The sequence below is a fragment of the Paroedura picta genome, chromosome 3 (assembly GCF_049243985.1).
Source record: "Paroedura picta isolate Pp20150507F chromosome 3, Ppicta_v3.0, whole genome shotgun sequence".
In the NCBI taxonomy this organism is placed as follows: domain Eukaryota; kingdom Metazoa; phylum Chordata; class Lepidosauria; order Squamata; family Gekkonidae; genus Paroedura; species Paroedura picta.
In genome coordinates, this window is record NC_135371.1 from 5936476 (window position 1) to 5961894 (window position 25419).

The 25419-nt window shown below is 49.5% G+C and overlaps 1 protein-coding gene across 3 annotated transcripts in view; it reads left to right on the forward strand.

Moving 5' to 3' along the window:
• The first annotated feature begins 2083 nt into the window (after positions 1-2083).
• Positions 2084-25419, forward strand: part of LOC143834042 (uncharacterized) — a 120057-nt gene continuing 96721 nt past the window's right edge. The window contains exons 1-6 of one of the 3 annotated variants that reach the window (XM_077330577.1): positions 2084-2184; positions 3379-3547; positions 5907-6014; positions 7129-9490; positions 14444-14453; positions 18232-20761. In XM_077330577.1, coding sequence (XP_077186692.1) covers positions 3394-3547; positions 5907-6014; positions 7129-9490; positions 14444-14453; positions 18232-19395 — 3798 coding nt within the window. In that variant the 5' untranslated portion in view covers positions 2084-2184; positions 3379-3393 and the 3' untranslated portion in view covers positions 19396-20761. Of the gene's footprint in view, positions 2185-3378; positions 3548-5906; positions 6015-7128; positions 9491-14443; positions 14454-15615; positions 15900-17917; positions 20762-25419 lie in introns of those variants that run through there. The other 2 variants (XM_077330574.1, XM_077330573.1) reach the window with 2 other exon arrangements.

A 25419-nucleotide genomic window follows, 5' to 3' on the forward strand; every position in this document is an offset into this window, starting at 1 on the left:
CTTCCGTCATCAGGCGCTTCCGACCGAGGCACTCCGCCAGCTTCGAGTTGCCAGTTCCCACTGCTTACACTACAGGTTGCCCCACATAGCCCCCTTCTCGTTGCAGGGTGGTGGTGGTCAGAAGGTGGTGTGGGATGGGCTCATTTGCATGCCCTTGTATGACATCACAGGGCCACTCCCCCAAGGAGGCCTTGTTACCACGGGGACCGTACCAGCCTCAGAGGATGCTCAGCTCAGGGGCAGGCAGGCCAGCCTGGGGAGGAGTTGAGGACGGGAGACCCAAGGGATCCACCCCGAGCGTCCCAGAGGAAGGGGGGATCCCAGGGAAACCGAGGGATCTGTGAGGAAGAATTTGCTGCACCGTGCCCGGACCGAAGACAGATCTTCTGCCGGGAATGCTTTTTCAAACATTTAAATCAGGGGTAGTCAAACTGCGGCCCTCCAGATGTCCATGGACTACAATTCCCAGAAGCCCCTGCCAGCCTGGGGCCACAGTTTGACTACCCCTTTAAATACTTGATTGTTTTGATGTTTGTTGGCTCCGGACAACTTGCCTCCAAGCGCCTCTCCCCTCCACAGCATCAGCCTCCTCCTCTCTGCATCCCTTCTGCTCCTCTGCTTCTCCCCCAGACACAGGCAGGACCCTGGATCCAGGCGCCCGGCCGGCAGAGGAGCAGAAGGGATGCAGAGAGGAGGAGGCTGATGCTGTGGAGGGGAGAGGCGCTTGGACATCTGGAGGGCCGCAGTTTGACTACCCCTGATTTAAATGTTTGAAAAAGCATTCCCGGCAGAAGATCTGTCTTCGGTCCGGGCACGGTGCCTCCTCCTGGGGAGACTGGCATTGTCTCAGGAGTCCCACACAGCTTAGGCCTGCAAAAAGCACTTCACAAGCCTGTTTGTTTTTACCTGCGCTGCCTGAGTTTCATGCTTTTTGCTTCAAACCACCCTATAGCCGAAAAGAGAATAGGGAAGAGTCTTGGAGGTGGCCCATCAGTGGGTATTAATTACGATGCCTAGTTGGAACCTCCATGTTCAGGGGCAGTGTACCCCGATTGCTGGGAGCAACTCCGTGGCACCAATATTGTCTGTATCCTCTCGGACGGGTTTTCCAGTCCCATGGGGCTGGCCTCTGTGCGAGGAGACAAAACTTTCGGTTTGATCCAGTGGGGGGTCCTGCTGTATTGTGAAAGGCACCAGGCATCGAGTTGAGCTATCCTCATTCTGAAAAAAGAGATTATTTTCTCTCTCCCCGCCTTTCGCGGCTTTGTCTGAATCATTTGTAAAGATAAAGGTTTCCCCTGTGCAAGCACTGAGTCATGTCTGACCCTTGGGGTGACGCCCTCTAGCGTTTTCATGGCAGACTCAACACGGGGTGGTTTGCCAGTGCCTTCCCCAGTCATTACCGTTTACCCCCCAGCAAGCTGGGGACTCATTTTACCGACCTCGGAAGGATGGAAGGCTGAGTCAACCTTGAGCCGGCTGCTGGGATCGAACTCCCAGCCTCATGGGCAGAGCTTTCGGACGGCTGCCTTACCACTCTGCGCCACAAGAGTCTCGTTTGTAGAGTTGCCAAACTCCAGGTGGTGGCTGGACATCTAACATTACCACTGATCTCCAGGAAACAGAGATCATTCACCTGGACAAGATGACGAGGCTCAAGTTGGTTTCTTATTCCTTACATAAAATGGCCATTTTGGAAGGTGCGCTCTGCAGCCTGAAGTCCCACCTTTTCCCACCCCCGCCCTCCTCAGGCTCCCCCTTCCCAACTCTCCCGGTCTTCCCCAACCTGGAGCTGGCAACCCTAATCTTGAAGTAGCTTCCTGATTTCTTAAAGAGAAGGGAGAGAGTCGGGCCAGCTGCAGGGGAGAGGAGAAGGAGGAGCCCGAAAAGAGCCAGACGCGTCAATGGGAGGGCGGGGGACAAACCAAACGAAACCAAACTCTTCCCTCCCGAAACACTTTTTCTTTCATTACTAGTTTCAGGGCGCTGAACTACAGTTCCCGAAAGCCCTTGCGCGTGGAACGCCCGCCGCCGCTCGCGCGCCTCTGTGGTTGTTCGGTCGATTCCTAGAGCGGCCGGGGAGGGCGGGGCCGGGGGCATCCGGCCGTTGTTCCTCGGCGGGGGAGGCGAGGCGGTCTCCTCGGGAGGAGGGATCGGGGCTCCGGGGCGGCTGCAGCGAAGAAGGTGCAATGGCGGCTTTGCAGCAGAGGTTTGGGGCCGGGAAGGGGCGGGGGGGGGGAGGAGCCCCAGTGTCTGCACAGAGAGAGCCGCTGGGTGGGAGGGTGCATGGGTGGGGGGGTGCATGGGTGCATGGGTGCATGGGTGCATGGGTGGGGGGGGGTCGGGTGGGCGCCCTGAGGAGGCCGGCTTGGAGGGAGAGGCCTGGCCCCACCGGGGGTGGTGGTGGGGGGGTGATGGTTTGCATTTATTTCTCCCTCTCCCCCTTCCCCACGACCGGTGGGCACAAAGCAGGTGGAGGTGGGTCATTGGGGTGGCCACAAATTGCCCCCCTGATTGCCAGTCCGGGGCCGCAGCTCAGCCCTTGGCCCTTGAGGGATGCTCCCTTGCTTTGGAGGAGACGGGGGGGGGGCTAGCCACGGTCTGTGTCAATTACTTCTCTTGACAGCTGGGAGAGCATCTGCCATTAATCACTAACCTTAATATTTTTGTTCCCCTTCTGTTTTTTGTGAGTGGGCATTGAACCCAAAGGACTGGGGAACTCAGGGTTCCAGGAGGGTCCCGTTAGGAGCGTGTCTCTGAAAGCGTCTTGGGTGCAGTGCTGTCCCAAGTTAGCTTCTCTCGGATGGGCCCAGATTACATTTGTATACTTTTCCCTGTATTTTCATTGTATTTAGAGCCTGCTTTTTCTCACTTGGACTTGAAAGGTGGGTTATGGGAACTGAGACCATACAGTCCATCCATGGGACATTCAGTGGTCAAGGCAGTGGGATTGGGGCTTGTATGACTAAACAAAAGTCCAAAAATAAGATTCAAACAATGCATGAGTATTAAGAGGACAGCTTAAATGATGCAAGATTCCCTAGGAGGACTCTGGCCCCAGCAAGCTCTACGCAGGAGTACAGAGCACAGTCCCCAATAATTTCTCACTTTGTGAATCCTTGGGTGTGGAGTATTCCATTTAGTGCATCTGACACCTGGGATACGTTTCAGAGTTTAAACAAACCTTTAATCTTTCTTGCCCTTTGTTTGATGTATCCTGTATTTTTCTTTGACATGACTCATCTGTATAGTCTGAGGAAGAGGGCTTCTAGTCAAAAGCTCACGCTTTGAATAAATCTTTCTTGGTCTTAAAGGTGCCACTGGACTCTGATTTTGTAATGACTCATCTGTGACATTCTGTCGTTCTTGTTTGTATAGGGACCGTCAGAAAAGATGAACGGGGGAAGTCTTCCTTTCAGGCCCCCCGTGTCCTTCGAGGAGGTGGCCGTGTTCTTCACGCGGGAGGAATGGGCTCTGCTGGATCCGGCCCAAAGAGCTCTCTACTGGGAAGTCATGCGGGAGAATTATGAGACGGCAGCCTCCCTGGGTAAGCCTGGCGCTTTAATCATGAATACAGGACATTAAGGGAGGGGGAGCGCTGGCATCCCTGTGCTTCTCTCACCCCAGCTGGCCTGACCAGATCTCTTAGGCCCCCGAGATCTTTCCTCAGTAGTTTGCCACTTGCCACTACCTGGAGAAATTAACATTTTTTAACATTCTGCCACAGACCGGCCTGTAAATCATCTGTGAAGATGTGTGAGACTGAAGGTGGGAACTGGGTTTGGTTCCTCCTTTTCCCCAAGAGTGAGGGGAGCACAAATAACTGACTCTGGGATGTCTCTCCTGGACTGCCTCTTGTTCTCCAGACTACAAAGATCAGTTCCCCAAGGTGAAATTGCAGCCTCAGGCCATAATCAGGGCCCTGACGGAGCTTAAACAGTTCCGCAGGGCCTGCAAAAAGGAGCTCTTCCGCCAGGCATTTGGTTGAGACCAGGCACAACCAACAACGAACGAAGGGCCCCCGCTCTCCCCCCCCGTCCTCCCAGAACTCCACCAGAGCGCTCTGGACCTGTTGTGCCATTTGCACGGTTGCATTGTTATACTGTTATATTATTATTATTGTTATACTGCTCACTATACTGTTTTCTGTTACAACCACTGTTGTTGTTATTATGTATATTAATGAAGATTGTTCCATGTATTATTTATATCTTTGATGTAAACTGCCCTGAGCCTCCGGGGAGGGCGGTATAGAAACTAAATAAATAAAATAAAATAAAATAACACAATTTGATCCCACCAGCCAGGACCAGGAGTGACAAAAGCCATTCAGTGCCTGGTGGGAGATGCTTAAGTAAGGTGCGGGTTCGATCGTAATTGGGCCTACGACATACCAGGAACTCTAACCCTCACCCACTAGCATTTCCAAGTGCCAAATAGCCCATGGGGTGAGGGCTGCATCAGCTACCTGCCAGACACTAAAACTGGGAACAGGTTCCCACCCAGCCCTACGACCTCACCTAGTTCTACGCTTCAACAGTGAGCTCCTTAAAGACAGAGAGAAATGGAAGTCCTAGAAGGGCCATAGAGGGTGGGTGCTCTAGGACAGGGGTAGTCAACCGGTGGTCCTCCATATGCACATGGACTACAATTCCCATGAGCCCCTGCCAGCGAACGCTGGCAGGGGCTCATGGGAATTGTAGTCCATGAGCATCTGGAAGACCACAGGTTGACTACCCCTGCTCTAGGATTCCCTTTTTTTCTGTGACATCACAACTCTGCTCAGTTCTATCTTCTTTCCAAACCGTGCTCCCCGCATCTCCCAAGCCGGAACTGGCAATCCTAGTAGTGGGAGAGATGTGCTGAAAAGGGGAAAATATATATCTAGAAAACAGGGAATAAAATGCAATGACTTACTATGTGGTACTTAAAACTCTACCTCTTTCCTCATTTCAAGCCCTGCCCCCACCAGGCTCCGGGGCTTTTGGGCACCCAGCAAGAGGTGGAGGGTCGGGCACTCAGCTGAGTCAAGGTTCTTACTCCCCTGCAACCTTGGAGCCATGGAGGGCCATGTCCTGGGCCAGGTGGCAGGAGTTGAGTGGGGCAACTGTTTTATTGATCGATCAGATTGAATTGGATTGATTTGTAGTCTGCCCTTCTCTACAAGCAGGCTCAGGGCAGCTAACAACATAGAAGATCCAGTTCATACAGATAGTTTAACCCATAAAACTGTTAAGGGCTGACTGGGAGAGGTTTGAGTAAGTTAGAATAATAGATTCATAGAGTTGGAAGGGACCTCCTGGGTCATCTAGTCCAACCCCCTGCACTATGCAGGACACTCACATCCCAATTGCTCATCCACTGTCACCTGCCACCCCCCTGAACCTTCACAGAATAAGCCTCTCCGGAAGCCCGGGAATTAGAAACGTGGGTAGGTATCAGAACTTTTGTGAGGGTTCTCTGATGGGGGAAGTGAGGGTCCTAAAGCCTTAAGCCCCATTGAGTAGACCTGCGTTGGGCTCTGAGTAGATCTCTCTCGGGCTATACTGCTCATAGGGTTTGCCAGGTGCAGTGGGGAACTGACTTGCAGCAGAGGGCTGGGTTTGTAGGTTCGAAACCCATCCAAGAGAAGGTTTGCCTTACGCAGGAACTGTGGAAGACGTTTACCTGCCCCAACCCCTGGTTGATGTTTAATACTTATCTCAGAATTATTTCCTGAGTCAACCGCTTGTCCAGCAGTTACTCCCTAGCAGTCCTTCCGTTGCATTTGTGTCCAGCTTCTGCTTCTGTTCAGATGAGGATCTTGCAGGTAGTTTCCGTACCCCACCTGAGACGTCTGTGTATCTTCTCCACACTATAAACGTTCCTGGGAAGTCCTTTCATGGCTTTTTCTGTTCCTCTGATAGGACTTTGGATTCTGGGACCATTCCTTGATGCACCACACCATCCAAGGGAAACAGGGTTCCTCCAGACCTGGGAAGATTTAGGAAGGTGTGCTGAGGTCCCCTTCTCAGGTAAGGGAGAGAGAGAGTAAAAGGGCTCGGTCAGTTCGTTTTGCAGGATCCTTCTTGCGGGTGGTCAGTGTCTACCCATTTTTACTTAGGGAACAATCCACGTACAAGGTGTTCTGTTCTCATTGGAGCCCAACGTGCGTGGAAAGCCTAGTAGAGTAGCCACGTCAGGGCTCAGGGAGACATGACGGGAAATGTACACTTGCTCCCGGGATCAGCACTTAAGGCCTGGCTTCTTCCGCCTCCCCTTCTTTGATGATCTCAGCCTGTGTTCTTTCACCCAGGACAGATCTCTCTCGCTCTGGGTTTTCCTCCTGTGTGTGATGTGGTCACAGGTCCTGATGCTCTCTCTCTCAGTGAGCTCCCCCTCACTGGTGGTCTTCAGGCACTGGCTGGACAGATACCTTCCCTGAATGCTTGAGGCTGATCCTGCATTGAGCATGGGATTGGACTAGATGGCCTGTCTGGCCCCTTCCAACTCTATGATTCTAAAAAGCCCCTCCATCCTGGAGCCCCAAGCATGGGAGGGGCCAGAGAGGGACCCAGCAATGGTATCTTTTGCCGAGGACCGAGCAACACGATCTGAAGTTTCAGATCACACTCCTGTCGCTGCCCAAAGCACTACACCAAACTGGCTACACCAAACTGGGTTGCCGTGATCTGCCTGTTGGAATCCCCTGAGAAAATGCTGTGGAGCGAAACGCATTGGGAATTGTTCAAGAGTACTTCTTATTAAAGAAAGGGTATTTTGAAGATTGAAGGCTCTTTGTGTGTCTGCTCACTACGCTGGATTTCGGGATCTTGTGCTACCCCACGGTGTCCCAGTGTCCTTTGCCTTGCTTGTTGTTCTGTACATTCCACTGGGTCCCCCCTCCCCCTAATTGCTTTGGGCAGCATCAGGAGTGTGATCTGAAACTTCGGATCGTGTTGCCCGGTCCTGGGCAAAAGATGCCAGTGCTGGATCCCTCTCTGGCCCCTCCCATGCTTGGCGCTCCAGGATGGAGGGGCTTTTTTAGAATCACAAAATCATAGAGCACCATTTACTAATGCCAGGCTGTGTAACGTGGTCGTTATTTCCCGGAGATCTCACTGAATGTATCTCTCTGTGTTCCAACAGAGTCTACACCAGAGACGCAGAGAAGGGGGCAGCCCGGAGGCATGACTTCAGAAAGAAAGGATGATGTGCAGGTACCTGGTCGGCATCGAGGTGGACCTCCGAGACACCTGAAAGAGGAAGGAAAACAGAAGGGGGGGAAGGAATTGATTGCCTGTCAGGGCAGAGAAATTTATGAGATCCCACCTCAGGGCAAAATACTAAATGAAATGGGAGGGAATAAGTGCACAGTGAAAGGGGAAATGTCCTTCTGTGAATCCAGTGTTGAGAAAAATCAGAAGATCCAAGCAGGTCAGAAGGATGGCCTCACTTTCCATCCGAGGAGTCTCACAGGGGAGAAGCCCTACAAATGCCCAGAGTGTGGGAAGAGCTTTGGTCGGAAGTACAGCCTTGCTTTTCATCATAAAGTTCACACAGCAGAGGAGCGCTATACATTTTGGGAGACTGGAAAGGACTTCTCTCAGTGTCGCGCCCTCACTGCCCACCAACAGATCCACGCAGAAGAAAAGCTGTATCGATGCCTGGAGTGTGGAAAGAGTTTCAGACAGAGACTGAGCCTCACTTCACATCAGCTCATCCACACTGGGGAGAAGCCATTTCAGTGCTCATATTGTAGCAAGAGCTTCTGTAATAAGTCCTACCTTGCTAAGCATCAACAGATTCACACAGGGGAGAAGCCCTACGAATGCCTCGAGTGCGGGAAGAGCTTCAGATGGAGAATAAGCCTCACTTCACATCAACTCTTTCACACTGGGGAGAAGCCCTATCAGTGCTTGGAGTGTGGGAAGAGCTTCAGATGGAGAGTAAGCCTCACTTCACATCAAGTCATTCACACTGCGGAAAAGCCATTTCAATGTTCAGACTGTAGAAAAAATTTTGCTACGAGAGCAACCCTTGCCATACATCGGAGGGTTCACACTGGGGAGAAGCCCTATAAATGCTTGCTGTGCGGAAAGGGCTTCGGAAGGAAGGACGGCCTTACTTTACACCAAAGGAGCCACACTGGGGAGAAGCCATTTCATTGCTTAGATTGTGGCAAGAGCTTTTCTGCGAAATCAGACCTTACTAAACATCACAGGAATCACACGGAGGACAAGCTGTTCCAGTGCTCAGATTGTAGCAAGAGGTTTTGTAACAAATCCTATCTTATTAAGCATCAGAGGGTTCACACAGGGGAGAAACCCTATCAGTGCTTGGAGTGTGGGAAGAGCTTCTCTTTCAGTAGCAACTTGACTAACCATCGTAGGAGTCACACAGGGGAGAAGCCCTATCAATGCCTGGATTGCGGCAAGAGCTTCTCTCTGAGTTTCCACCTCACCAAACACCAGCGGATTCACGCAGAAGAAAAGCCCTATCAGTGCTTGCAGTGTGGTAGGGACTTCTCTCAGCGTCGCAACCTCACTAACCACCAGCGGAGCCACGCAGAAGAAAAGCCGTATCGGTGCTCAGAGTGCGGGAAGAGGTTCAGGCGGAGGCTAAGCCTTATATCGCATCAGCTCATTCACACGAGGGACAACCCATTTCACTGCTCCAGTTGTAGCAAGAGCTTCTGTAATAAATCCTACCTTGCTAAACACCAACGGATCCACACTGGGGAGAAGCCCTATAAATGCTTGGACTGTGGAGAGAGCTTCCGATGGCTAGGAAGCCTATCCAGACATCAGCTCGTTCACACCGAGGAAAACCCATTTCAGTGCTCAGACTGTAGCAAGAAATTTTCTACGAGAGCAAACCTTACAATACATCAGAGGGTTCACACTGGGGAGAAACCCTATAAATGCTCGGAGTGTGGGAAGAGCTTCGGGCGGAAGGACAGCCTCACTTTACATCAGAGGAGTCATACTGGGGAGAAGCCGTTCCATTGCTCAGATTGTAGCAAGAGCTTTTCTGCTAAATCAGATCTTTCTAAACATCAGAGAAGTCACACTGGAGAGAAGCCATTTCAGTGTTCAGATTGTAGAAAGAGCTTCTGTAATAAATCCTACCTTAATAAACATCAGTGGATTCACACAGGGGAGAAGCCCTATAAATGCTCGGAGTGTGGAGACAGCTTCCGATGGAGGGTAAGCCTCACTAGACATCAGTTTGTTCACACCGAGGAGAAGCCGTTTCAATGCCCTGATTGTAGCAAGAGCTTTTCTGATAAGTCAGACCTTACTAAACATCGGAGGGTTCATACCGGGGAGAAGCCCTATAAATGCTTGGAGTGTGGAAAGAGCTTCACACGAAGCAACCACCTGAATTCGCACCGATGGGTTCATACTGGTCAGAAGTCGTTTAATTGTTCAGTTTGTAGCAAGACCTTTGCCCATCAATCGAGCCTTAATCAACATAACAGGATTCACGCAGGCGAGAAACTACAGAAGTGTTTGAATCATGGGGAAGACCTTAGCCCAGCACAAGGTTTACTTGTCATCAAAGAATTCACACAAAGAGAGAAGACTTCCCATCAAAGCATTCACATAGCGGAGAAGCCACCTAAATGCTGAAAAGGACACCAGAGCCTTTGTCATGAATCTGGTCTTTATGTACTCATGTGAATTCATGCAGGCATCCCTGGGGTCTTCTCCACTGGTGAATAACAGCGGAGAGAAGAAGAGGGTTCTCTAGCTTTCTTCCATGCTCGAATAGGAACTTGCCAGTCACCCCACAACCAGACTAAGGTGGAGTGGTCCTCTTCCATTGGTCAGTGGTGAGGAGGGCCACTCTGTGCTGTTGCTTGGAAGATGTCCGAGCTCAATCTGGCATTTTTATTCTTTTCCTGTGCAAAACCCCCATGTGAGCTCTTTCAGCTAAGAGCGCAGGGTGTAACTCACTGAACTGTTATATTATTGTCGTATTTGACTGTCTGCGCAATATTGGTGTGCATCTCGCCCTTCCGGCTGGTTCTTGTCACCATCCCTGAAAAAGGGTACGGAGCCCATGAGGGAGGGGCGGCATAAAAATGTAATAAATAAGGAAACCTGGTAAAGAGAGCTAGACGAGGGCACCCAAGATGAACGAGGAGGAAGCAGATCAAACGGTGGCGCAGAGACGGCTGGAGATCTGCCACTTGCCAGCATGTCTGCGTTTCTTCCATGTTTGCTAGTGGGTATTCAGGGATATGGATGGTATTCCTGAATTTTAAAATTCTGAAATGCTGAAATGGTTTGACGTTCACTGGCTCGGGGGCTGTTTGGGTGGAAAGGCAGCCCGGAAGTGTTTTAAATAAAGAGTCAAGCAGGGAGCTGCCAGGGAAATGCCTCAGATCTCCAAACTGCAGCTTTAACGGGCAAGAAGTGATTAGTCAAGAAAATATCAAAGGTTATTGGATTCAAATGAGTAGCCGTGTTGGTCTGAAGTAGAACAATCAAATCAGAGTCCAGTGGCATCTTTAAGACCAACAAAAATTTATTCAGGGCGTGAGCTTTCGAGTGCAAGGTCTGAGGAAGAGTGCCTGCACTCGAAAGCTCACACCTTGAATAAATCTTTGTTGGTCTTAAAGGTGCCCCTGGACTCTGATTTTAAAGATTATTAGAGGAAGTGTGAGAGAAAGCAAGTGAACTTTGTATTAAAGCAGGATCTTTTATAGTTCTTAATTTCAGCTTCTAACAATAATAATGTTAATAAAATAAAATAAAAATGGGAAAGCAGTAGGTTTAAATGCACCAGTACAGTCAAGATATATTCCAATACTTGGCCTGTTTTACATTAATGGTTTCTAGCAACATCGTACCATTTGTTGTAGTCCTTTAGCTGTACTTAATAAATGCATTTCACAATAACATTTTTGCAGGGATCGATCCTTTTGAGATTCCTACTTCTTCATCCTCCTATGGATGAAACTCAAATACTTTGGCCTCCTGAAGATGAAACTCAAAAACTCAAATACTTTGGCCACCTCATGAGAAGGAAGGACTCCCTGGAGAAGAGCCTAATGCTGGGAGCGATCGAGGGCAAAAGAAGAAGGGGACGACAGAGAATGAGGTGGCTGGATGGAGTCACTGAAGCAGTAGGTGCAAACTTAAGTGGACTCCGGGAATGGTAGAGGACAGGAAGGCCTGGAGGGTCATTGTCCATGGGGTTGCGATGGGTCGGACACGACTTCACACCTAACAACAACAACTTACCCATCTCCATATATTCTAACAAGGCAGCCATCCATTAAAAAATTGGTAGAGTCAGATAAGGTATTTGCTGCTTTGCCTTGGGAAGAGACTTTATGTGAAATTAAAAGGCTCCACATCCATTCAAACCGCTGGCCGATGGAAGGTATGTCAGTTTTTTTGGGTCTGAGGCTATCAGAAATTATGATTCCAGTAACAGCAGAGAAATCACTTCCCTGTTTAGGATAGATTTTATCATTTTTTAAAAATGAGACATGTCCAGATGGAGCAAAAGGTGAGGCCTGTTATTAAAGCCGGTGAAATTTCAAAACAAGGTCTTTTGTGAACCCATATTATATGTGCTGTTGAACTCCTTCGCTCCATAAAGTTGTCTTTTATAGTGTGAATGAGTAAGAATTATCTTCCCACACAAGAATGCACACCCCATGTTTCTGTTGAAGAAGAGTTGTTTCTTATATGCTGCTTTTCTCTGCCCGAAGGAGTCTCAAAACGGCTCCCAATCACCTTCCCTTTCCTCTCCCCACAAAAGACACCCTGTGAGGTGGGTGAGGCTGAGAGAGCCCAGATATTCCTGCTCGGTCAGAACAGTTTTATCAGTGCTGTGGTGAGCCCAATGTCACCTAGCTGGCTGCATGTGGGGGAGCGTGGAATCAAAATTGATCCCTACTCCTAACCAAAAAACCAACCTGGCCCTTGAGATGGATGCCTCAGGATGCCACCCACCAGAAGGGGCCACACATAAGGGAAGGGGGGCATGCAGAGACACAACGGCCCCTGCCAGTGATCCAAGACATATCAATGGATCCCAAAGGGAAGGAAGAGGGCAAGGCCAGTGGGCTTACATGCAGAGACACAGCAGGCAGCCTCCTGTCCTTGAAAGGGTGTTTGGGGAGTTTTCTTTTGTGTACTGTCTCAGGGCCTGTGCTCTGGGAATTACTGAACAAAGAATTGGGGATCGGTGCTTCCATCAAAAATGGCTTTCTAAGGATCATTCCTTACTAAATTGCAGGAGATTTCCTGAGGAGCACCTGAGGCCAAAGTGCAGCCCTTCTTTTCCAGCCTCAAGGGTGAATTTCCTCATCAGCCAGAGGCCAATCTGGATCCTTTTGTCCCCCCCCCCCCCCCCCCCCCCGTCACCCTTTGCAAGGCAAAGATTACATCTCTTAACTGAATTGGGACGTAGTGACTGAAGCACAACACAGAGGATGTCACTGAAAGGCTGACCCTTTTATGCTCAATATAGAAGGGGAACTGAGCAGATGGCCAAGCCAACAGCGATCAATAGCAGCCAGCTGCCTGAATGCAGGGTCTCCACACTACACAATGCAACACTCAATACGGGTGGGTGGGTGGGGGCCTCTACAGCCAGGGGAGTAGGGAGGGGTGGGAGTGGCAGGAGGAGGCCTGGTGTTCAAGCCTCAGTTATTGACTGACCACAACCTATTCATACTGCTCTAAAAGTGGCTATTCATTATGAGAGGGTAATGGAACCTCCACGTTCAGAGGCAGTCTACCCCATGGACAGCAGGGGGGCCCAAGTGGTCTCCATCCCCTGGGTGGGCTTCCCAGACCCTTTGGCCTGACCCAGGAGGGCTCCGCCATTCTTCCGAAGAGCACAGCCCCATCTTTCAAAGAGACCCCAACCCCCTCCCCCCCCTTCCCCGGGGCAGGAAGGGAGCGGCTGCCTGGGGAGTTTTTTGCAAGCAGAGAAAGGATCTGGAAACTAGCAGGAGTTGGGGGAGGGAGGGAGGGGGAGGGGCATTTCCGTCCCAAAATCCTTCGGGGTCCGTCGCTCCCTTTGCTTTCGTGGCTGCGATCCACAAACCCCCAAGGCCTGGCCGGGGAAGAGGCGGAGCCGCTGCTGGGGGAGGTCGGAGCACGTGGATCGGGGCCTCCCTCTTTTCCTTGCCGGCGGAGGTGAGCTTCGGGCGGCCGCAGCGCAGGAGGTGCCGTCGGGATTTTGGAACAGGGATTTGGGGCAAGAAGGGGGGGGGAAGGGGAGAAGCCCCCGGGCCTGGAGCGAGAGCGCCCTTGGGGGGGGGGCAGATCTGGGCGCCCAAAGGGGCCCCTCCGGAGCAGGGATGGAGGGAGAGGGCTTCCCCCCCCCCGCCGGGTCCTGCATCGGGGTCTCCCTTGGCCAAAAGTTTTTTGGGGGGAGGGGAGGGGGGGAATCAACGGGCACGAGCCTTCTGAAGGGGGGCGCGCATTGAGACCCGGGCTGGGGAGGCTGCTCCTTTTGTGCCGCCAGAGCACGTGGTGGGGGGGGGGCAGCATCCGGGGGGGCCCCGCCGACCCTCAGGGTTTCCTTTCAGTATCGCTGCAAGGCGTTTTTCCGAGTCCTCCATCAGTTCGAGGCATCCTTAGGGCTGATCCTGCGTTGAGCAGGGGGCTGGACTAGATGGCCTCTATGGCCCCTTCCAACTCTATGATTCTGTGATTCCTTGTGAGAATTTCTTTATCCCGGAGCTCCAAGCGGCGCTTGCAGGAGGAGCTGCAGCCGGTCCCTGATCGGCCCCCTTGAATCCCACCCGAGTCTCACGATGGAGCCCCGGAGAAGCCCCCAACAACATCAGCGTCCAGCGGCCCCCCTAAGAGCACCAAAGGCGGGTCTGAGGAAGAGGCCTGCCCTCCAGAGCTCCCGCCCTGAACAGATCCCTGTGGGTCTTCAAGGGGCTCCTGGACTCTGGTTTTGTTGTGCTGCTTCAGACCACCACAGCTGCCCCACCTGAATCCGTCCTGGAGAAGTCCAGTTAGAGGGGCCGCTTCGGAACCGTCTTGCCTGGTGTGTGGCCAAATGACAGCATCTCTCTGATATCCCAAGATTATTAATCTTTTTTTGGTTATTCATTTACATTAGTCAGAATAGAATCATAGAGTTCTCAGGGCCCATCCAGGCCATCTAGTCCACCCCCTGCTCAATGCAGGATCAGCCTCAATCACCATCCATGAGAAGGATCCGACCAGCTGCTGCTAGAAGACCGCTATCGAGGGGGAGCTCCCCCCCACCTCCTGAGGAAGCCCATTCCCCTGCTGAAGTCCTGTTTGTACTCTGCCCTTTTCGCTTGGACTCCAGGCAAATGATGGGAAGGGGGTTAGTGCGATTCAGGCATGGAATGCTTAGCAGATGATACAAGAGGATTAGGGACTGTGGAACGAACCAGAGTCTAAAAATAATGAAAAATAATATTATGAGGACAGATTGTTGTTGTTAGGTGCGAAGTCGTGTCCGACCCATCGCGAGCCCATGGACAATGATCCTCCAGGCCTTCCTGTCCTCTATCATTCCCCGGAGTCCATTTAAGTTTGCACCAACTGCTTCAGGGACTCCATCCAGCCACTTCATTCTCTGTCGTCCCCTTCTTCTTTTGCCCTCAATCGCTCCCAGCATTAGGCTCTTCTCCAGGGAGTCCTTCCTTCTCATGAGGTGGCCAAAGTATTTGAGTTTCATCTTCAGGATCTGGCCTTCTACAGAGCAGTCAGGGCTGATCTCTTCTAGGACTGACCGGTTTGTTCGCCTTGCAGTCCAAGGGACTCGCAAGAGTCTTCTCCAGCACCAGAGTTCAAAAGCCTCAATTCTTTGACGCTCGGCCTTCCTTATGGTCCAACTTTCGCAGCCATACATTGCAACTGGGAATACCATAGCCTTGACTAAACGCACTTTTGTTGGCAGGGTGATGTCTCTGCTTTTTAGGATGCTGTCTAGATTTGCCATAGCTTTCCTCCCCAGGAGCAAGCGTCTTTTAATTTCTTTGCTGCAGTCCCCATCTGCAGTGATCTTGGAGCCCAGGAAAATAAAATCTGTCACTATCTCAATTTCTTCCCCATCTATTTGCCATGAATTGAGAGGGCCGGATGCCATGATCTTTGTTTTCTTGATGTTGAGTTTCAAGCCAACTTTTGCACTCTCCTCCTTCACCCGCATCAACAGGCTCTTTAGTTCCTCTTCACTTTCTGCCATTAGAGTGGTATCATCTGCATATCTGAGGTTGTTGATATTTCTCCCTGCAATCTTGATACCAATTTGTGACTCCTCTAATCCCGCCTTTCTCATGATGTGCTCCGCGTACAAGTTAAATAGGCAAGGCGACAGTATACAGCGTTGCCGAACTCCTTTCTCAATTTTGAACCAATACGTGATTCCATGTTCAGTTCTCACTGTTGCTTCTTGACCTGCATATAAGTTTCTCAAGAGACAAATAAGATGCTCTGGAATTCCCATCTCTTTATTAAACGATGCCAAATTCGCTAGTAGGATCCCTGCTTCAGCAAGGTGTTCACAGGAGTCCAGGCCCCAGTTCCTCCTCCTTTCTGCCAGGAGCTTTGGGAATCCCTGAGTACAAGGTCATTCCATTGAGTACAGAGCTATGACAGCTGACTCCTGGGATACCTTTCAGAATCTCAAAGAACACAAATGTTTCTTGCCATCACCTTGATGTTTTCTATGTTTTTATTTTGCTTGACTCCCTTGTGAGATTCTGCTTTCTTGTATGATTACTCAGGGACCATCAGAGAAGATGAATGGGGGAAATCCTCTCTCAGGGCCGCCCGTGTCCTTCGAGGAGGTGGCCGTGTTCTTCACGTGGGAGGAATGGGCTCTGCTGGATCCGGCCCAAAGAGCCCTCTACTGGGAAGTCACGCAGGAGAATTACGAGGCAGTGGCCTCTCTGGGTAAGGATCCTGGCCCTTTTATTGTGAATACAGAAGACAAATCCAGGCCAGGTAAAAAGCCATCCCCCCCTCCCGTTGCAGATCCCCTGATCCCAGGAGGCCTGACCAGCTCCCTTCGGCCACAGAGAACATCCCCCAGCAGTGTTCTTCTTGCCACCTCCTGGAGAAATTAATATAAGGGGGCAGACTGCCCCTGCAAGGCCTGCAAATCAACCCATGAACGCCTGTGTGTGGTGGAGGGCAGGAAGGAAGGCCTGGGTGGGGCTTTTCCCTTCTTGGAAAGATTATTGTCTTCATGGTTTTTGTTTTTAATGTCTCAGAGATTATATTTATCTCTCAAGAGATATATGAAGGTATTTCTGTCTGTGCTTTCAGTAATAGATGGAGGTATATTTTCTTCTGAATCCAATTTGTTTCAAGGGTGATTTTATTTGTATTGTCGAAGGCTTCCATAGCCGGAATCCACTGGCTTTGGTAGTTTTCTGGGGTTGTGATCTGGTAGTTTTTGCTCCTAACGTTTCTCTGTCAGTCACAAGACCGGCTTGTGCTTTTCTCTAGGGAAGGCGTGTCGGGGGTCAGCCTTTTCCTGGGAACAGGAGAACCCTGCTGGTTGGGGTCGGGTTTGGGGGGTTATTGACTAATGAGATGCCTACCAAATCCGTATCAGCAAAAATGTTCACGAGCTTTGTATTGCTGTCATATAGAGGTTCCTTGGATAGTTGACATGGAATCTATCCACATGGATGAATGAATGCTACCAATGAGGAAACTTTTTTCTTATGGGGGAGCTTCTGAAGAGACAAAAAAGGCAGACCCCTCCTTTGCTCTCACCAGGGGAGACTATCTCGTCCTCCTTGGAAGGATGGAGACTTGAGATCTGGCAGAAATGAGGTCTGCCCAGGGGCCACTTAAGCGCAGGGAGGGCGTTCCTCTTTGGCCAGCCTACAGATCCTTCTGCCTCCCTCTTCCTCAGCCAGAGGACACTGGGACACCTGTATGGCTGAAACGCGAGGAGACTTCATTCTTTAAAATACAATTCCTTCAGTCAGAAGTATTCTTTGATCAATCCCAATGTGTTTCGCTAAACAGTGCTTTATCAAGGGTTTCCAAAGGTATTTAAATGAACGTATATAAAACCATGGTTAGGAATTAAGCATTAAATGATATCTGCATTGAGAAAAAATTAAAATGTGTAACAAATACGTACGGAACATGATATTCCTTCCTAGAAAATCACTCATTATAGAGAAGCTAAGGGAACCAAAATAAAAATGACAATTACACAATAACAATTGCTCCAGGACATAAATACAAAAGGTCTACTTGAATTATTTTAGTCTACAACCTAGAATATTTCAGCAGCCAAACACTTTAATAGCAAACAAATATATATTAGATGGATACCTTCAAAAACTAAGAGACCATGAAATTAGACAGTCCAGTCTGGTGCTAATAGAGATGAGGCTTCTAAGAACAGGTCCAAAATCAGCGATACGAACCTGGCAGGCATTCCAGAGGCAGCTGAGCGGAAATAACTCTAGTGATTGACAGCAGATGCCATTGGTGTGAATTACAGTCACTCATAACATAAGTATATAACCAAGATACGGCAAACTATGGAAATCGTTGGAGGTCCAGATGGGTGTCCCAGTGTGCTGCTGTTTGCTTCCTGTCGTATATATTTGAATGGGGCTGACCCTTCCTTCCCTAAAAGAAAATCGAAGTCCAGGGGCACCTTTAAGAACAGCAAAGATTTATTCAAGGAGTCAGCCTTCGAGTGCAAACACTCTTCCTCAGACAGCGTCTTAAAGGTGCTACCGGACTCTGATTATGTTTAGTTGGGCTGCTTCAGACCAACACGGCTACCCACGTGAACCTATCCTACTTTCCCTGTAATTGTCTAGATATGCTGAGGCTCGTCCAGGCCTCAGTAAAGGAAAAGGACCATTTAATGAGAACAGGCTGTGCTAAGCGGCCATTCCTTGCCAGGGGTCTCATTGGATTTCTCTCCTTTCCAGCAGGAAATGCACCAGATTCGGAGAAACGGGGACAGCCAGGAGAGGTGTCTTCAGAAGGAGATGAGGACCTCCAGGAGGAACCCTGGGATCAAGGTGGACCTCCAAGGAAGCTGAAGAGGAAAAGGGAAGTAAAACTGAATGGAAGGATGGATTTTCAGGGTAGAAATGTGTATGAGATCCCAACCCAAGGCAAAGCAAAAGACAGAATGGAAAGGAATCAGTGCTCTGCGGAAGGAGTACGGCTCAGTGGCTTATCCACTGCTAAGAAAGATGAGACGATCCACACAAGCAAGAAAACATTTGGTTGCTTGAAGTGTGGAAAGAGGTTTAACCAAAAGGATAGCCTTATTTTACACCAGAGAATTCACACATTAGAAAAGCCCAATAAATCATTGGATTGTGGAAAGAACTTCTCTCACAGCAGCAACACGACTAAGTATCAAAGGATTCACACAGGAAAGGAACCCCATAAATGCTTGGAGTGTGGGAAGACATTCTCTCAAAGTAGCAAGTTCATTAGACATCAGAGCATTCATACAGGAGAGAAGCCCTATAAATGCTTGGCATGTGGGAAGAAATTCTCTCAAAGTAGCACCTTGATTAGACATCAGAGCATTCATACAGGAGAGAAGCCCTATAAATGCTTGGAATGTGGGAGGAACTTCTCTTCCAGTGGCGATATGACTAAACATCAAAGGATTCACACAGGAGAGAAGCCCTATAAATGCTTGGAGTGTGGGAAAAACTTCTCTCGCAGTAGCCACATGATTAGCCACCTGAGGGTTCACACAGGAGAGAAGCCCTATATATGCTTGGAGTGTGGGAAGAGCTTCTCTTGCAGTAGCTACATGTCTATACATCGAAGGAGTCACACAGGAGAGAAGCCCTATGAATGCTTGGAATGTGGGAAGACCTTCTCTTGCAGTAGCCACATGACTAGTCATCAGAGGATTCACACAGGAGAGAAGCCCTATCAGTGCTTGGAGTGTGGTAAGAATTTCTCTTATAGTAGCTCCATGACTAAACATCAGAGGATGCACTTAGGAGAGAAGCCCTATCAATGCTTGGAGTGTGGAAAGAACTTCTCTCAAAGTAGCTGCTTGATTAGACATCAGAGCATTCACACAGGAGAGAAGCCCTATAAATGCTTGGAGTGTGGGAAGAGCTTCTCTTGCAAAAGCAGTATGACTAAACATCAAAGGATTCACACAGGAGAGAAGCCCTATCAATGCTTGGAGTGTGGAAAGAGCTTCTCTCGCAGTAGCCACCTGACTGAACATTGGAGGATTCACACAGGAGAGAAGCCCTATATATGCTTGGAGTGTGGAAAGAGCTTCTCTCAAAGTAGCTACTTGACTGAACATCGGAGGATTCACACAGGAGAGAAGCCCTATATGTGCTTGGAGTGTGGGAAGAGCTTCTCTTGCAGTAGCAACATGACTAAACATCGACGGAGTCACACAGGAGAGCAGCCATAGAAATCCTCGGAGTTTGAACAGAGCTTCACTTGGAGGAAATACCTTACTTCACATCAGCTCACTCACACTGCGAAGAAGGAAATGTAAGGAAGCCAAATCTCAATATGAGCTTAGGCTAGCATGAAGTGCTAAACATAACAAAAAAGGTTTCTTTAGTTATATTTCAATAAGAAAAATTGTAGGAACACCATAGGACCACTGCAAGGACAAGAAAGTGAAATTATAACAGATTATGATGAAGAGAGGGCTGAACTGCTTAACTCCTATTTCAGGCAAAAACATAACACAACAGGGGGGATGGGAATGGTGGCCTAGGATCACTGTTGGGACAGTCCACAAACTTCTAGTTTCTTTAAATGAAACAAAGTCTTCTGGGCCAGATGAATTACATCCAAGGCTACTAAAAGAACTTGCAGATGTAATCTCTGAAACGCTGTCCGTTCTTTTCGACACTTCTTGGCGAACAGGTGAGGTGCAAGATGACTGGAGGCGGGCAAATGTTATTCCCATCTTCAAGAAAGTGAAAAAGGAGTATCTATGTAACTATCGACTCGTCATCTTGACACCTGTAACTGGAAAATTTTGAAACATATCATCAAACTGTTGGTCCTTGAGCAGCTGGAACAGAGAGCTGTGATTTCCAAGACTCAGCACGGGTTTTGCAAGAACAATTTGTCAGACCAACCTTATCTTTGGGGTTGTGAGTGTCCTGCACAGTTCAGGGGGTTGGACTAGATGACCCAGGACGGCCCTTCCCTCCAACTCTAGGATTCTAAGCTTTTTAATTTCTCTTATTGTTGCACGAGCTTTTCTAATCGATCAGGCCTTAGTTAACAGAAGAGGTTTCACAGAGGCAAGAATTTATAAGGATATTGAGTATGTGGGGAAAGTTTTAGTCCCAGTTTAAGGTTTTGTTATCACTATAGAAGTCAAAGTAGGGGGGAAACTTCACAATTAAGAGTTTGCCCCATTCAGAAGCTGTTTAGACCCTGGGACTGAAGTCTGAGACTTTCTCATGTATCAGACTGTTTTGTATTTATGTAGATTCACAGAGAGAACCTTCACCAATCTCCCCTTTTCCTCAATTAGTCATTTACAGCGTCAAATGGAAGAGATTTTTCTAGCTGTCTAATGAACCTCTAGGAGGAACCTGTTAATTCCGCCTGTAAAAGGAGTATTATGGAGTGGTTGTCTTCTATACATCGTTAATCAGAGTAGACACTTAGTTGTGTATGTAACATTTTGACACTGGATTTTTATTATTTTCTTGTGGGAAGCTACCTTCTGACCTCTTGCAGCTAAGAGCTTTAGAATGGAAATAAGCATGATTAAAAAAAATTAAATCGATGTTTTACGTTCTGCAGAATATTCGCATTTGTGTGTCTGCTTAGTAAGAAAGTGAAATAACAGATGATGATGAAGAGAGGGCTGAACTGCTTAACTCCTGTTTCTCCTCAGGCTTCTCTTGTGAGGGAAATTGTGCTCAATGTGGGAAAAACATAACACAACAGGGAAGATGTGAATGGTGGCCTAGGGTCACTGTGGGGGCAGTCCACAAACACCTAGTTTCTTTAAATGAAACAAAGTCTTCTGGGCCAGATGAATTGCATCCAAGAGTACTAAAAGAACTTGCAGATGTAATATCTGATCCTCTGTCCATTCATTTTGACCCTTCTTGGAGAACAGGTGAGCTGTCAGATGATTGGAGGCGGGCAAATGTTGTCCCCATCTTCAAGAAAGGGAAAAAAGAGGATCCGGGTAACTATCGACCTGTCAGCTTGATATGTGTAGCTGGCAAAAATTTGGAAACATATCATCAAACAGTCAGTCCTTGAGCAGCTGGAACAGAGAGCTGTGATTTCTAAGACTCTGCAAGGGATTCGCAAGAACAAATCATGTCAGACCAACCTTATCCCTTTTTTCTACCTTGCTGGAACAGGGGATTGCCGTGGACATAGTTTATCCGGATTTCAGTAAAGCATTTGATAAGGTTCCGCATAATATTCTTCTTGACAAGTTGGTAAAATGCGGTATGGATCCTAATTCTGTCAGTTGGATCGATAACTGGCTGACAGATCGTACCCAAAGGGTACTTGTAAATGGTTCAGCATCCTCTTGGAGAAGAGTGTTAAGCGGAGTGCCCCAAGGCTCAGTCCTGGGGCCTGTGTTGTTCTACATATTTATTAATGATTTGGATGAGGGATTAGAGGGGATAAATGATTTGGATGAGGGATTAAGTCCCATATCTGGCCCATGCTCGAACAACAGCACTCGAACAACAGCACCGGCTCCCAGTTTAATTCTGGATCAGAAGTAATGTCCTGGTAATCACCTTTAAGGCCATACACAGTCTGGGCCCAGTGTATCTGAGAGACCACCTCGCTCTATAGGCCCCCGCCCCAGAGAGCTCTATGCTCCATCTCTTTCAACTGGCTAGTGATCCCTGGCCCTAAAGAAGCATGGCTGACTTCAGTCAGGGCCGGAGCCTTCTCTGTTTTGGCCCCCAGGAGAGATTGGGGCCCCGCTGCAGCTAGCACACGTCTGCAGGGCCTGCAAAATGGCGCTCTTCCACCAGGCATTTGGTTGAGGTTGATCAAACCAGCATCATCCACTGGTCCTTCCAGAACCGTTCCCCTGACCTGAATCCTGAACCTAAAAACCTTTGAGGTCACAGTTACATCTTTAATGATACTACCACCAGTTATGAAATGTTGGGAAACCATTGTTATGTTATTCTTGTTTATTTGAAGCTTATTTTGGCGACTACTGAATGACACTGTACTTATCTTCGTGTCCTCCTACGTCCCATGAGCCGCAGGGGAGGGCGGTATATAAATACAAGAAATGATAAATAAGCCACTGTGAGTCCAGCAGGGGAGCAAATGATTTAAATGAATAAATAGTCCCACTGAAGCAGGGAGACTTCACGTTCCCCAAGGAAACACAAATTACAGGGCTTCTGTTTTCAGCCCACAGAGAAAAGGTGAGCCCTGGGTAGAAGGCATTTTCCTTGCAGTAGGGAAACTGCCAGAGCCTCTTGTGGCACAGACTGGTAAGGCAGCGACATGCTGTCTGAAGCTGTCTGCCCATGAGGCTGGGAGTTCAATCCCAGCAACCGGCTCAAGGTTGACTCAGCCTTCCATCCTTCCGAGGTCGGTAAAATGAGTACCCAGCTTGCTGGGGGGGAAACGGTAATGACTGGGGAAGGCACAAGCAAACCACCCCGTATTGAGTCTGCCATGAAAACGCTGGAGGGCGTCACCCCAAGGGTCAGACATGACCCGGTGCTTGCACAGGGGATACCTTTACCTTTAGGGAAGCTGCCAGGGGAGAGAGAGGGTGAGAACGCTGGTGTCCCTTCACCACCTTGGCTGTCAGGAGGTTCAGGACAGACAGAAAGAAGGCCAAATTGCCATATTGTGCAGCCAATTTACAGCTACTGAAGGAGCAACCCTGAGGGGTGACTGCCACTAGTTTATAGTGCTCTAAAACAAAATGAGGCAGCGTAACGCAGGCAGTGAGCCCCATCAGTAGCTAAGGAGAACCTCCATGTTCAGAGGCAGTCTACACCCAGTTGCCAGGGGCAACTGTAATAATGCTGTCTCCATCCCTTTCCAGATCCATGGGGCTGGGCAGTGCGAGACGAGGCGACCCTCTGGTTTGATGCAGTGGAGTTGTGCTAATCTTCGGCCGCAGCACATTTTTAAGAATTCGTCCCCAATTCTTAAAAACAAAACAAAAAACATTCAGCCCCCCCCCCCCCCAAACACACACACTCCTTCTGGCCTTCCAGGTGTGCGCCTGACTTTTTCAGGGGATGGGCAGGGACAGACCAGCTTCGGGTGCAAATTCTGGAAGAAAAGAAGGAGGTGCCTTAAAAGACCCAGGAGATCATTGGGATGTGCCTACGCGCACTCCTTTCCGAAATGCTTTCGGTTTCATTACTCCCTTTTGTTTATGGATGTGAACTACAGTTCCCAGCAGGCCTTGCGCGTAGAAGAGGCGGAGTTCCCAGCGTGGCTCGCGTGTCTTTCGCCTCCTTCCTTTGTGTCCCGGAGTACCGGGGGGGGGGAGAGAGGAGGGTAGCGCATGCGCAGGAGCCATCCTCGCCAGGGGGGAGAAATTTGGGGAGCGTCCTGCGCGCTTTTCCCACCTGCTCCTTCAAAGAGGCCGGGGGGGGGGGGCGTGTTAGCGATTTGCCCCCCCCTCCCAGGTTGCAGCTCAGCCCTTGACCTTGGATGCCACCCTCCCGCTAGAGAGAATCGCCCAGCCCTGAACCCTCCCGCCTTGCTTTGCTTCTCCCTTTCAAGAAGCGCAGGGAGCCCCTCCTGCCCCCTCCCCTCCTGCCTGCTTCTCGCTCCCCGCACCCCCCCCCCCCGCCACTGCCTTTGGTGGGCGAGGCTGCTCCAAGCCAAGACTGCCCTGCACGCAGACACCTAGCTCCTCAGCATGCCCACTTCTCCATCTCCATATATTCTTAACAAGGCAGCCAACCGTTAAAAAAATGGGTAGCCAGAGAAGTTATTTGCTGCTTCGTCTTGGGAAAAGATCTTATGTGAAATTAAAAGGCTCCACATCCATTCAAACCACTGGCCGATGGAAGGTGATTATTTTGTGGTCCGAGGCTGTCAGAAATTTTGCTTCCAATAACAGCAAAGAAATCGGTTCCCTGTTTAGGATAGGAAGTTTTTATCAATTTTTATCACTTTGTTATAAGATAAGGCAATACGTCTTGTCCAGGGAGGGGAAAACGCGTGGCCTTTTATTAAAGAAGCTGGTGAAATTGCAAAACTCATGAAGTTTTCTTTTATGGCGTGAAAAGAGTAAGAATTATCCTACCACACAAGACTACAAGCCCCATGTTTCTGCTGAGAGGGATGTCTCAGGATGTCCGTCCACCAGAAGGGAAGGGGGGCATGCAGAGACACAACGGCCCCTGCACCTGCCAGTGATCCAAGACATATCAATGGATCCCAAAGGGAAAGAAGAAGGCAAGGCCAGTGGGCTTACATGCAGAGACACAGCAGGCAGCCTCCTGTGCTTGCAAGGGTGTTTGGGCAGTTTTCTTTTGTGTACTGTCTCAGGGCCTGTGCTCTGGGAATTACTGAACAAAGAACTGGGGATGGGTGCTTCCATCAAAAATGGCTTTCTCAGGAGCATTCCTCACTAAATGGCAGGAGATTTCCTGAGGAGCACCTGAGGCCCAGGTGCAGGCCTTCCCTTCCAGCCTCCACGGGGAGTTTCCTCATGAGCAAGAGGTCGATCCGGGTCCTTTTGCCTCCCCCAGGTCACCCTTTGCAAGGCAAAGATTATATCTCATACCTGGACTGGGACATACAGATTGACTGAAGCACAACACAGAGGGGGTCACTGAAATGCCCACCCTTTTATGCTAGATAGATAGATAGATAGATAGATAGATAGATAGATAGATAGATAGATAGATAGATAGATAGATAGATAGATAGATAGATAGATAGATAGATAGATAGATAGATAGATAGATAGATAGATAGATAGATAGATAGATAGATAGAGGGGGAACTGAGCAGATGAAGGAAATGGCCAAGCCAACAGCGATCAATAGCAGCCAGTTGCCTGAATGCAGGGTCTCCATACCACACAGTGCAACACTCAAGATGGGTGGGTGGGGGCCTCTACAGCCAGGGGAGCCGCTGCTGGGTAGCCGTAGGGAGGGGGGGGAGTGGCGGGAAGAGGCCTGATGTTCAAGCCTCAATCAACGACTGCCCACCACTAATTCATACTGCTCTAAAAGTGGCTATTCACTATGAGAGGCTAATGGAACCTCCACGTTCAGAGGCAGTCTACCCCATGGACAGCAGGGGCATCTCTGCGGGGCCCAAGTGGTCTCCATCCCCTGGGTGGGCTTCCCAGACCCTTTGGCCTGACCCAGGTGGGCTCCGCCATTCTTCCGAAGAGCACAGCCCCGTCTTTCAAAGAGAAAGACCCCACAAAGAAAGACCCCCAACCCCCCCCCTTCCCCGGGGCTGGAAGGGAGCGATT